Here is a 12,832-nt window from a genome sequence, read left to right as displayed (position 1 = left end):
ACCTGAGATGGTCTTGGGATTCTCAACACAAGGGCATTTTGTTGTTACTAGTTTTTCATCCGGGAATCACATTTAAAGTCACTATTTCCCTCGTTGATGTATGTGTACGCATGTGTGTGGGTGTAGGTTTGTTATTTCCGGAAGTATTTGCCTAATTGAAGGCCTGTTTATGAGGTATAGGATAGCTCTTTTGGATCTGTTCTTCAGAGGAGCAGTAAAATTTGTGAGTTGAGGTTATGAAATAAAGCATAATAAATATATATTTGGGTTTACTCTTTTGCAAGCACATCAGCTGAGAATCTCTTTGGGACCCAGAAGTCATCTTTCTTTTCCTGATACACTTAAAGTAAAACCTTGTTCACACTTATATACTTTGTTCCTCTTCAGGCTCCCTCCTCAATAATAGTAAGAGGGTACCCAGAACTCCACATTCCTCTGATAATACTGCTCCTGCCTTGACTTGGACACCTTGGCTGGCCAAAATTGGAGTAAAGCAGGGTACTCTAGATCTCTGCGTGCTCCTGCCAAGATCCTTCCTCCTACCCGCAACATCCAGCCTCATTGAACTATTCTGTTTTGCCTGTTTTCCTCAGGCCTTGAAGGACGTCCATGACTCCCGGGTTTTCCATCAATACTCAGATCCTCGTCACCACATGACTCTATATGTCCCCTCATCTGACTCCCATCTTTCACCCCTGCCCAACTTCCTAGACCATACCATTCTATACTCTGGAACTCATAGTCCATCATCAGCACAGTTCTTTTTATCCTCAACCTTATTTCTGTATATTATCTTCACTTTATAAAATCTGGCTTTTGCCTGAGTCTACTGCTGCTTTTACAGCCCTTTCAAATGACAGCTTTTCTGTCTCTCCCACCCCTTGTACTTCTGACCTGAAGATGTATAAGTATCCTTCTTGATTGTTTTTTCTTCTTCCAGACCGTTATTTTTTTTTCTTCCTTAAAAACTCCCAGCCTTGAAGTTCATGTTATCAGATTTTACTATCTGCTAACCTCTCCTTGCAGTGATCCATAAATCCTTGGGATTCCCAAGATTCTTTGAAGATTTTAGCTCCTGGCTCACTGTCACCTTCTTTAATATTATGCTTATCTTAATTTCTGGCAATTTCAATATATATGTAGGTGATTTTTCTAAACAACTCCTTTCTATCTCAACCACCTACTTCCATGGTCATACCCTGGAAGTTGCCATTACCAAAAACTGCACTCTCTTTATAATCTCAATTTCAAGTATCCCATTCTCTGTTCGCCACCTCTTATCTCTCTAATTCACTACTATTTTCTCAATTTCATTAATTTTTTGATTCCACTGAGACTAATAATCTATGGTCCTACCATGTTTTTACTGTCTGTCACCCACCCACTTACCCAAAGTTTTACTTCTTTCCCAGCTTAGATTTTCCAAGCTTAGATTCCATTATCTATCTTTATAGGTGATTCCTTTGTATATACTCCTACAACTCTCTTGCTTTCTCTCCCATCTTCCTATTCTCCTGGCGTATTCCCAACTCTAGTCAATTCCAACTTTCTGCTCCTTTGCACCAACACTTGCAGCTAAATGCAGCTGGGGGAAAAAAAAACAACAAAAAACATGTAATCATGGTGATAGTCTTTACTTCAGATTCATGTCCATTACCTCAGCTGGGCTTCAGTGTTGGCAGAAATCCTCTTTCATTTTACTAGACAGGCTGTTCGATTTCTCTCCTAGATGATTTCACACCTTCTCTTTAAACTTCTACCATGTTTACTGTCAGCCAATGAACTTTTCTTATTTAAGACAATAGAAGTAGTAAGAGTAGAACTTTGGATAGTCCCATTGCCTTGTCTACGAATTTATCTCATCCTTACTCACATATTCCACCTTCTCTCTTATTTCTTTCGATGAAATGCCCATGCTTTTAAGGCCAGATTTCTACTTGTATACTAGATTTTATTCTATTTTGCCTTCTCAGAGACATTATTTTAGCTGTCTTTCATCTATCACACTTGCTCCTTAGGTTAGCTCATCCATTCTCATGACCTTAAATATATCTATAAATGGATGACTTCCAAATTTTTATCTCTGACCTGAGGTTTCCAAACTTATATATCCAACAACTTCAGATCTTCATATGGCATCTCAAAGTTAATACGTTTAAAAATCAAACTAAAAACTCAAATCCCAAACTTGTTTCTTCTGTGATCTCTCACAGTCTTATTAATTTGTAATTTGAATCTTCCAGTTACTCAGGTTAGAATCTTAGAATCAACTTAGAATCATCTTCACTCCCTTCTCTCTTACTGAATATCTAATTCTTCATTAAATCATATTAGTGCTATTTCAACTATATAAAGGAAGATAAAACTCTACAGGAAAGGGATAAAATATATATATATATATATATATATATATATATATATATATATATATATATGAATAAATAGAGAAGAAAATATAGACTGTAGATAAAAGAAAATATAATTAGAAGAAAAATAAAAGAAGTGAAATGACAAATGAAAGAAAAAGAAAAAGAAACTCAGGTGAAATCACTAGTATTCTTATTTTATCAGAAAGTTTGTGAAGTTGCTTTTGCTGTAAATTTTCTCATAAAATCGAATTAGTATTATTTGTTGATGTTTGGTTCAACCCTATCCAAATTTGATTTACCTTTGTGAAGGAGAAAAATGAGCCGTTGTTAACCAGCTGTAGCTATAGAGGAGAAAATTTTACTTTTCTTTATGCTTTTTGATGTTTTTGAATTGTGTTTACAAATATATTCAGTTGTAAAAATACTTGTAGTTTGACGTTATTTTGATGTGTATACCTAGTATATACAAAAGCCCAAATGTATCGCTATCCAAATTTGTTGTCTTATTCTTATTAAATGGAAAAGCAAAATAATTGATTTTAAATGTTTTTAGCAGTGATTAAACCGTGTCAGATTTTGAAATTTATTGTTATTATAATTTTTACTATTGTACTTTTTTTTTTATCTGACTGTAGCTAAGTTCTCATTTTGTATTTGAAGAGAGTTAGTAAAAGTACTCATATTTGAGTTATGGTTCCTCATTTCAAATTTTTACCCTTTATTAATGTGGAATTAATGGGAGCATTGCCCAAGGATGGTATGGAAGTAGTTATATGTTTTTGAAGTATATTGATTGATAATTTAAAAAAATGTTGACCTAAAATAATAATAATTCTTTTATAGCCTTCCCATAGGTTAAATTTTCTGTACTCATAGCAGATCTAAGACAATCCTAAGCATCTATTTAAATTATTTTTTTCCTAGTAATTTGTCCTAGTGTATTAGGAAATCTTTGCAGAACAAATAAAATTTCCTACTTCATGAATGAAAAGAAAGGAGTAACCAGTTTTTTAATCTCTTTTGCTGATAAGTATAAATCCTAATGGAGAGACTCCTTCCCATTACTGATGACACTGAAGTTAGTAAAATGAAACTTTTAAGGTCAACAACTATGGTGTTTCCTCATCTGGGTTTGGCTCTACAGTGACCACGGAAGTTACTTAACTTCTCTGTGCTTCAGTTTCCAATTTGTAAATTGTGAATAATACTTCTTGGCCTGGTGAGGTGGTTCATGCCTGTAATCCTAGCACTCTGGGAGACTGAGGAGGGAGGGTAGCTTGAGGTTAGGAGTTTGATACCCTAGACTGAGTAAGAGCAAGACACCCTCTCTATCAAAAATAGAAAAGAATTAGCCAGGCATGATGGCATGTGCCTGGAGGCCCAGCTACTTTGGAGGCTGAGACAGGAGGATTGCTTGAGCTCAGTAGTTTGAGATTGCAGTGAGCTATGATGATGCCACTGCATTCTAGTCTGGGAGACAAGAGTGAGACTGTGTTTCAAAAAGCAAAACAACAACAACAACAAAACTTCTTAAGATTGTTGGGAAGATTAGCTAGTAACTGTAAAGTATTTGGAATAGTCCTTGACACAGAATAAATGATTACTATTTTTACTGTTGATGGTACTATTACTACCACCACAATCATTTTTACTGAGTCTTTTGGTGCTTTGTGAATAATAATCAGGAATAAGTAGCCTGCAGAATCAGAATTACCTGCGACTGTGGGAAGGCAAAATCTTTGGCAGATTTATTTACAATCTATGTATATATACAGGCAGTCTTTGCTTTGCATAGTCACGATATATATGAATTTCTGTTACCATGTTTTAGTTAAATAACACCATTCTCACAACCACATGGTTCAAATTTCTGTTACCATAGTCTATTAACTGTAATTGCATAAAGTACAAACTTTGTTGTTAGGTCTTCAGTGTACAAGTTACTACATAAATACATGATTAGTGGCCATTAAATCATTTTACTTCAAAAATCTGTTGGGGATTGATCGCAGTGCATTTGTTATTCAGTCCATTCACAAACAGCAAAGTATGTGGTTGTGTCATCTCCTTGTCCCAGTGGTAAATCCATGTGACATTTTACAAAAATGGGTAATGGAAAGAGGAAATTGGCTAACAAAGATAAAACTACAGCAAAGAAATGAAAAGTGATAAATGCTGAAAGTGAAATTGCACGTGATTTTAGAAGGTCTGAAAATAACGACAGCAGAATGAAGATAGGATGAGACGTAGGCTTGTACAAAGCTGTGATATGAACTGTATTGAAAAAGTCTGATGAATTTTAAAAAACAAGATAAAATCATTCCAACTTCTTTTAGTTTAAGTTTCACTAGGAACAGAAAGCCACTTATAGTTGAAATGGATAATTTACTTCTACTTTGGATTGAAGACTATAATAAAAAAAACCTCCAATCAGTTTTGCTAGCATTCAAGCCAAAGTATTGAAGTTAGTTGCACATTGAAAGGAAATAGTATTAATAATTACAGGGGGACTGGTGATCATGCAGTTTTTTTAGCTTAATTTTGGGAGAGATATAAAGCCTGCAACTGAAAACATTCAAGCATCATGGCAGGCAATAACAATGAATAGTATGCTTGTTGTATGGCGAAACTTTAACTTCATTGTAGAAGTAACTTTGCAGGATTTGAATAGGATACCCATGGAGATGTAGAAGTAGCTGACTGTGGGAGTGTTGACACTGCCGCTGTTAGTGGACTCTAGATATGCAGCCAGAAGAGCTTACTTAAGATGAACTCATCAGCATAAATAAGGAGAGTGGTTGTGATGAAAAGGATGAATGTCCCAGAGGAAATGATTCTGGCAAAAACTTCACATTAAAGGAACTCTTGGAGATATTTCACAACATTGAAAATACAAAGGATAAAATATTGGTGATCCAAACTTAAAAAGGATTATGACAGTTTGCCAAGACATAGAAAAGGTACTTCATATTGTAGGTTATATGAGAAGGCAGCAAGCACTGTTCTAACTATTCTTGATATTTTTTAAAAAATAAAGTGCTTTCATTTTTACTGTTTCTAAGTGTTTTAAATGACAAAGTACTAAATAAATAATAGTTTTACTTTTTTCTGTTTTCCTATACATTTATAACTGATAATAAGAGAGTTTGGAAGTTTTAATGAAAAAATTTAAAGGTCACGGAACCATGATAAATATTCCCATTGATTTATGTGATCACTTAGCACAGTTTCAGCTAGTATGGTTATTATTATGATTCCACACTACCGCGCATAGTGAGGAATGCCTGTGTATCTTTCTCTGCTTGATTCCTTTAGTAAGGGAAACACAATCTCAGTGACTCTCATAATAGGAGATTTTCCCAACTGTCTTTTTGTTTTAGCCTCTTTAGGGTAAGACTGGACTGGGATTCCAATTTTTATAAAATTACTTAGTTTTAGTGTTTTACATATTGTTCTGAAAAACTACAATTGAATTATAGATTTTGTTATTTGCAGTTCTGTTTATCCTCTTCTATTATGTCATCACTTTCTCATTTTTAATAAAAAAAGTTTAGAACACCAAGAAACAGTGTTCTTTAACTGATGATTGGCGAGATTCTCCCTCCCTTCCATTTTTATTTGTAGTCTTTGTGGAGATATTTAGAATTTCTAATGCTTTAATGGACTAAAGGCAAAGGTAAAAAAGAAAAGTTAAAATCTCCTATTGTAGGACATTAACATAAAATCTATTTTTCTCATTTTTTCCTGAAGTTAAGTCTATAGCAATACTAGAGATGCTGAGTTTTTGATGTTATGAATCTAACTTGGTGTTAAAAGCTACTTAAAACTCTATTTTGAGTAAATACTCACTAAGTATACTATGGAAGGCAGAGCTTTCTCTTCTTAATGAGAATGGAAATTGTAATAGTAATTTATAATTGGCAACTACTTTATAGTTTACAGTGCACTTTCACCACGAGTTTTTTTCATTTCTACTTTATATTAACATAACAAACATGTAAGCAGGTATTTGTATTTCAGAAATGTGGACAGTGAGACTTTGAAGTTTGTGACTTGCCCAGAGTCACACAGGCAATTTATAGTCCTTCCTGCTGATAGCCTAGGGAGATGGCAGGCTAGAATGTAAAAGACCATACAGTGTTGTAGTGATATACTTGAGCTTGAATCCCAGTCTTATAACTTAATAGCTATGTCACTTTGGTCAAATCACTTCTACTTTCTGAAATCGGTTTTATCATTGTTATATGAAGGTTGTTTTGAAATGTAAGTGCAATAGTGTAGTAGCGTCTGGCTTAAAGTTAAGACAGTTAATAAACAATAAGCTTCTATTATGCTAATTATTAATATGATAATATCATGTCATTCTCAGGAGGTTTGATTTAAAATTTTGGGTCAGGTCAGTTAACTACTATATAATAAATAATGTTGGGTGTGTCTCTGCTCTGCTTTGTTAACATTCTGTACTTATAGGTATCATAGAATTGACCCTATCAGGTTGTAGTTGCCTGTTTACTTATTTTCCTCCCTGACTAGACTGTGAACTCCTTGAGAAAATAGATGGGATAGCAGTTTGCTTTCTCCTTTATTTATAGAGTTAATGAGAGAAGGTTGAATACTTTGAACTCCCCAGTGAAAACATGTAATATTCACATTAGGTATTTGTGTTACTAGTAACATCAATCTAATTTCTGACACATTATTCCTAATAGATCTTGCTAGTCTCTGTAGGAATCCTGATGTGCTTTAATCAAGTATAATTTTGGAAATGACTAATACAGTTTGATACAAAAATTATGTAATTTTAGTGCTGAAAGAACTCTTAAAGTTCATGTATTATACCTCTCTTGTTAGAGAGGCCTCTGTTTCCTCCGCCTAGAAGAGGAAGCAGAAGCCCAAGGGGGTTAGGTGAGTTTCTAAGGTCACACTGCTGGTTGGTGGCAGGGTTTTTATTTGTAAGTCAGGAAAAGAACAATATATCAAAGTTCAAAAATAAGGTGATAAGTATTGCTGCTTAAGGAAAATCCAAACCTAAGGCTCCTTTTTCAGTAGAGTTTGTTATAGGAATATTATGCTAAGAAAATATAAAATTTTATCTGTTTTACCATTTATCTGGAAGTGCTTGAGAAACAAAATAGTACAAAACTTTAAATTTTCAGTAAGAGCAAAAAGAAAGGTAGAGAGGATATATTCCAGACTGTTAGCATTGGTTCCTAAGGGGGCTGAGAGAAAAGGGAGAAATTATTTTTTTCCTTATATACTTACGTATTTATTGACTTTTTACAACAAGCATATAATAGTTTTGTAACTTAAGAAAAACCTATAACATAGAAAATTGTTCTAAACCCATAAGAGATACAAGCTGAAGCAAAGTATGTAGGGACATGTGGCACAAATCTGTCCTCATTGACCTTGCTTTTTAGTTAGGGAATCCAAATTTTATATCTGAAAAAGAATTAAATTTTTTATTCTTGCTTAGCAAGAATTTAAGCCAATAGTAGAAGAAGTAGCGCAGTGAATTGCATGATTAATTATCATTTAATTTGCACAGAGAGTGTTTATTATAGGAATTCTTAGGAGAGAGATGCTGTGTGTAGTAATCATATTGAAATTATGAATGTTAGAGTATAATTATTTCTGTTATGCTTACTAAGTTTATATTTGGACAGGACCAATCACTTACTTTGTTCATGTAAGAAAAAGACATGCTGCTAGGAAAGTAAACCTTTGGAAAACAATAAAGATCAGATTAAGTGTTGACTGGTCAGCTTGCACTATTTGAAATTTTAAAACTCTTGTGTTTAATTTAGTTACATTCTTTATTCCTTCTATAATGTACCTCATAGCATATCTTTAAATTTTGGGAAGCTACAACGAAAACAGTCTTGTAAGTGTGGCCATGTGTTGGCAGAGGAACGCTGTGAATAGATTGCATTGCCTCTTGAGTTACAAGACCTAATTAATAGCAATATGAATTTGGGTAAATTGCTTAACTTCTCTGTACTTTATTTTGCTTAAAGTGGAATTAATAATAGCCTGACAAATTTAAAAATCTTAGATTTATCTGAATTTTAGAGCTTATGAAAATCCTTTGCAAATAAAGTGGAGGTGTCGATAGTATTCCTAAAGCTTCTTTAGCAGTGGGAAGCACAGAGCAACGTAAATAATTAATAGCATATTAATAGTATGTTGGATAATATCTTCACTAATATAACAGCACATTTGGTAATAAAATTTATATAACTTAAACTAAGAGTACAGTATTAACATGTTACTCAGTTAACATGACTGCTGAGGCCCAGAGTAATAGTTTACTTTCTGTTAATTTGGTTTGATGCAAAGAGAGAGCACAGTGTCGGTCATCTTTAAAAACCTTTTTGACCTAACTGTGTTAATTGATCTTGACCTATGTGTTTGGAATAACTCTAAGGCAAATAACATCTCTTATCTTCCTGGAAATTAATTCATATATCACTACCTTATTTTCTTTCAGTCAATAATTTGTGGCCATTTTTATGGCAGATTCTGACCATTGGTAATCTTCTACATGCAATATAAAGATCTGGGAATTTAGATAAATTATTTCCATGTGCTTTTATTATGTATCTCCATGAATTCTTATTTCTGGTGTTCCTAGGAAAAAAACTAAAGCTCTTTGTAAGTACACAGCTCAGATTGTGTAGTTATTATAAAAAGGCTTTTTGCTCACTGGGCTTCTATATATTCTTGATGCCTTATTTCTCCTTTTTTTTCCCCCCAATATTTTCAGATGTTTTGGAATGTTATTAAGCCCAGGTCGAAACGTGAAGAACAGTGACATGCATTTACTGGATATGGTAATGATAATCTTAAGCACCTTAACCAAGTATAGATGATAGTTATTTTATATTTAAAAGTATTTTCTATTTAAAAATTTTGTTATATTGTCAAAATTGTTTCTTTCATATGTACAATAGTAATTAAACTTGGAAACCTAAACTTAAAGTTACTTGTCAGGGAGGAATTTAGGAAAATTTCTACCAGAACAGTCATATGCAAGTCGAAAGCAAATAAAAGTATAGTGTATGACAACGTCCATCTATTCATCTTCTTACAGAGATGTCTGGCTTCTTAGGAAGATGTCTTTTCTTTGAGCCCAAAATAATAAGTACATAATTATAATAAGCATCTCTAGCGTGAATATGGTGCCTTTCATTTATTTTAATGCACTACTGTTAATTTGAGTATTGTGATGGATGCTTTTGTTTTCTTTAAAGCATTTCCCTTTCTGAATTTCTTCTTCATTACTTGTTCTTAGCAAAATATATTTACTGTGGGAGTGGTATTTATTTAAGGAATGCCCTTAAAGGTTAATATATATTCAAGAGTTGGTATTTGTATAAAAGTAGTAAGCCATCTTAAATTTAAACAGAAATACTTTCTGATATTGCAGTTAATGAAAACATTTACTTTATGATTTGGAAATGTAGGCAATAACACTAAAATAAGGAAATAAGTATAAAGCTCCTTACTTAGTGAATTGAGATTTTTATATTTATTAATAATAAGCGCTATGTTTTCTTCCTTTCAGCTGTGTTTTGCAAGTGTCAGTTAAATATCACTAATTATATCAACTTTTTCTTTGAATTATTTCATGGTAATAGCAGCACTGATTTCCTAGCAGTTATGGAATGGGCATTCAGGCTTTTGGGGATCTATTTGTATACCAAGTGTTGTGTGAAGTGCTGGGGTTATAGAAATGAGTAAAATATAGCTCTTACCATGTGTGGGTTCATAATCTTGTGATGGAAACAGACCTTTTAAGTATGTAACCATAGCAATGGGTTAAGTGCTCTTGCTAGTGGTCAAATGAGCCATGGAAGAAATACAGAGGAAGTACTTCCTGGTTAGGTCAGGTAAGGGCAACCAGTTACACTGAATGTGAAAAAATTAATTAGCTATTGATCCATCTCTCTTCTACCCATCTTCACCACATATCAGTAATGAATGTGGTTTTACTTAAGGCAAGCCATAGCATTTTGGAGCTCTGAAAATTCCATGAAGAAGTAGTTTAGGAGCATTGAGTTTTTAAAAACTTTTAAGATCCTAGATCCTAATTAATCATGGGCTTTCAGAATTTAAAAGATTAAGGTGAATCACTGGCAGAGGATTGTCCATAAAATCTAAGTTCAGATTATAGGATTATAGACCTGATGTGAAATTCTGAGGCCTCTGCATCATGTCTGTCTAACTTGCAGAGCAGTCCTCCACCTTTGAGTCCATATCAAAAACAAAGAGCATTCATGCTCTTGGACAGAGAAGGGGCTAACCTGCACAGCAACTAGGTGGGCAAATGGGAGGTTTATGTTTGTAATTATTAACAGTTGTGGTTTGTCATTACCCAGTGCTGTTAATCTTCGTGGTGTCTCTAATAAGTGGCCATTGAGCCTCAGCTAGACTACATGTAATTAAAAGGAACTTATTACCTTATGTTAAAGTCTAAGGGAAAGTTCTGGTTATTACAAAATTATTTTTTGATAAATCACCTGAAATCATATTTCTTGTAACTTTACCTGATTATTCTTAGTTTTGCCTTCTAGAGCAAGATGTTAATGCTTCTCTTCCTTCTATGACACACGCAAATACCATGTGAAGACTAGAAACAAATTTCACCTTCTTATAATTATATATTCTGACAAATTTTGAAAAAGTATACAATAGCATTTAATTTAACTTCAGAATTTGTGAGACTTTTCTATTTGTTTTGAACAATTTTTAGGCAATATAGACTTTTCTTCCCTATGAATATTTTCTAATAAGCAGGGTGACTTGACATTTTTCTAGTTTGATAAATCTATAAATTTAGTTTAATATAAGATCTTTGTAAAATGAAAGTCATACTTACCATTAATATGTATGCATACTTATATATATTACAGTCTTGCACTGTACAATGACATATTGGTCTAAGATAGCTTATCTATATGACAGTGGCCCCCTAAGATTATAGTACTGTATTTTTGCTGTACTTTTTCTATGTTTAGATACACAAATACTTACCATTTTGTTACATTTGCCTATAGTATTCAGTACAGCAACATTTGGTACAGGTTTGTAGCCTCCAAGCAATAGGCTACACCATATAGCCAGTTGTGTAGTAGGCTATCCCATCTAGGTTTGTGTAAGTACAGTCCCGGATATTTGTACAATGATGAAATCGCCTAAGGAAGTGTTTCTCAGAATGTATCCCTGTCATTAAGCAACATGTGGCTCTGTGTGTGAGTGTGTGTGTGTGTGTATGTATAAATAAAATCACACATAAACAAAATTAGTTTTTTGGAGGGGTACAACTAACAGAGACTCCATTTTCTTCCAATAAAAAGAGTATTTTTGGTCAGGCTACTTGTAGTGTAGGTATACGGAAATGAGAATTTTTGACCCACAGTTATTGATACCTAGGAAAAGCCTAACAGCAAGGTACCAAGAAAAGCAGAAAACCCAGTGGAGGCAGGTTTCTTGGAACTGGAACACAGTTTAAAATCTGGAGATGGCTCAGAAAGTTTGTGGACCTTTACAGTTAGCCATTTGTTAACACTAGACCAGTTGCTGGACTCACGGTTAAAAATACATTTTATTTATGACTTTTAGTAATGAATCAAAACAAAACAAAATATATATATATGTAAATATGAAAAAGATACATTTTATGTTGTCATCCAGTACACTTGTAATGTGTATGTATGTGTAAAAAACTGAAAGTTTTATTAACCAGTTCTTAATCTGTGATAACCTCTCTTTTTCTCTTCTCCTTACTCCCTCCCCACCCCCTCTGCCCTTTTATATCTGACCCCACTGCCTCTGCTTCTCCTCCTTTCCTTCTCGCCTCCCAGTATCTGCCTTGGTTTTTTGTCTGCATGATTTATAATTTTTAAGGTTTTTCAATGTTTATTTTCTCCATTTCTTTCTTACCACTTAGCAGTTTCCAAATACTGTGCTGTTTTTTTATATATTTTTTCCTACTTCATAATTTGTTATAACTTTGTCTTCTATGTGGCCTATGAGGCCTTTGTCATTAAAACCTTTTAGCTTCCACTGCTGAGTGCCCACTGTCTTTGGTATTTATTTGTTAATTGAAAGAGAGATTTTGTTTGGTCTAGCTCATCTTTTTAGACTCAAGCACAGAAAAAGTTCTAGTCCAGAAATGGATTGGGTTCTTTTGGGTCAGAAGTCAATTCCTGTTCTGATCAGGGGCCTAGTTAGGGGGTAGAGATGGGAGAATGGGAGTGTATGTGAGTGTATGTGAGAGAGAGAGAGAGAGTGTGTGTGTGTGTGTGTGTGTGTATGAGAGAGAGAGAGAGAGAGAGTGCCTGTGTGTGTGTATGAGAGAGAGAGAGAGAGAGAGAGACCTTGAACACCAGTGTGTTGGGGGTGCTAAGTGGATTTTTTTTACAAATGGCCTTAAGTGTACTTCATCTCTGGAATGCAGG

At 33.9% G+C, this 12,832-nt stretch overlaps 1 protein-coding gene across 3 annotated transcripts in view; it reads left to right on the top strand.

Annotated features, from left to right (window-relative positions):
• RABGAP1L (RAB GTPase activating protein 1 like) overlaps positions 1 to 12,832 on the top strand; it is a 646,139-nt gene that overhangs the window by 119,796 nt on the left and 513,511 nt on the right. For all 3 annotated transcript variants that reach the window (XM_045547315.1, XM_045547314.1, XM_045547316.1), the window contains exon 9: positions 9,136 to 9,202. In XM_045547315.1, the coding sequence (XP_045403271.1) occupies positions 9,136 to 9,202 (67 nt within the window). The remainder of the gene's footprint in view (positions 1 to 9,135; positions 9,203 to 12,832) is intronic.

The sequence above is a fragment of the Lemur catta genome, chromosome 3 (assembly GCF_020740605.2).
Source record: "Lemur catta isolate mLemCat1 chromosome 3, mLemCat1.pri, whole genome shotgun sequence".
NCBI lineage: Eukaryota > Metazoa > Chordata > Mammalia > Primates > Lemuridae > Lemur > Lemur catta.
This window is presented reverse-complemented; position numbering and strand designations above follow the sequence as displayed.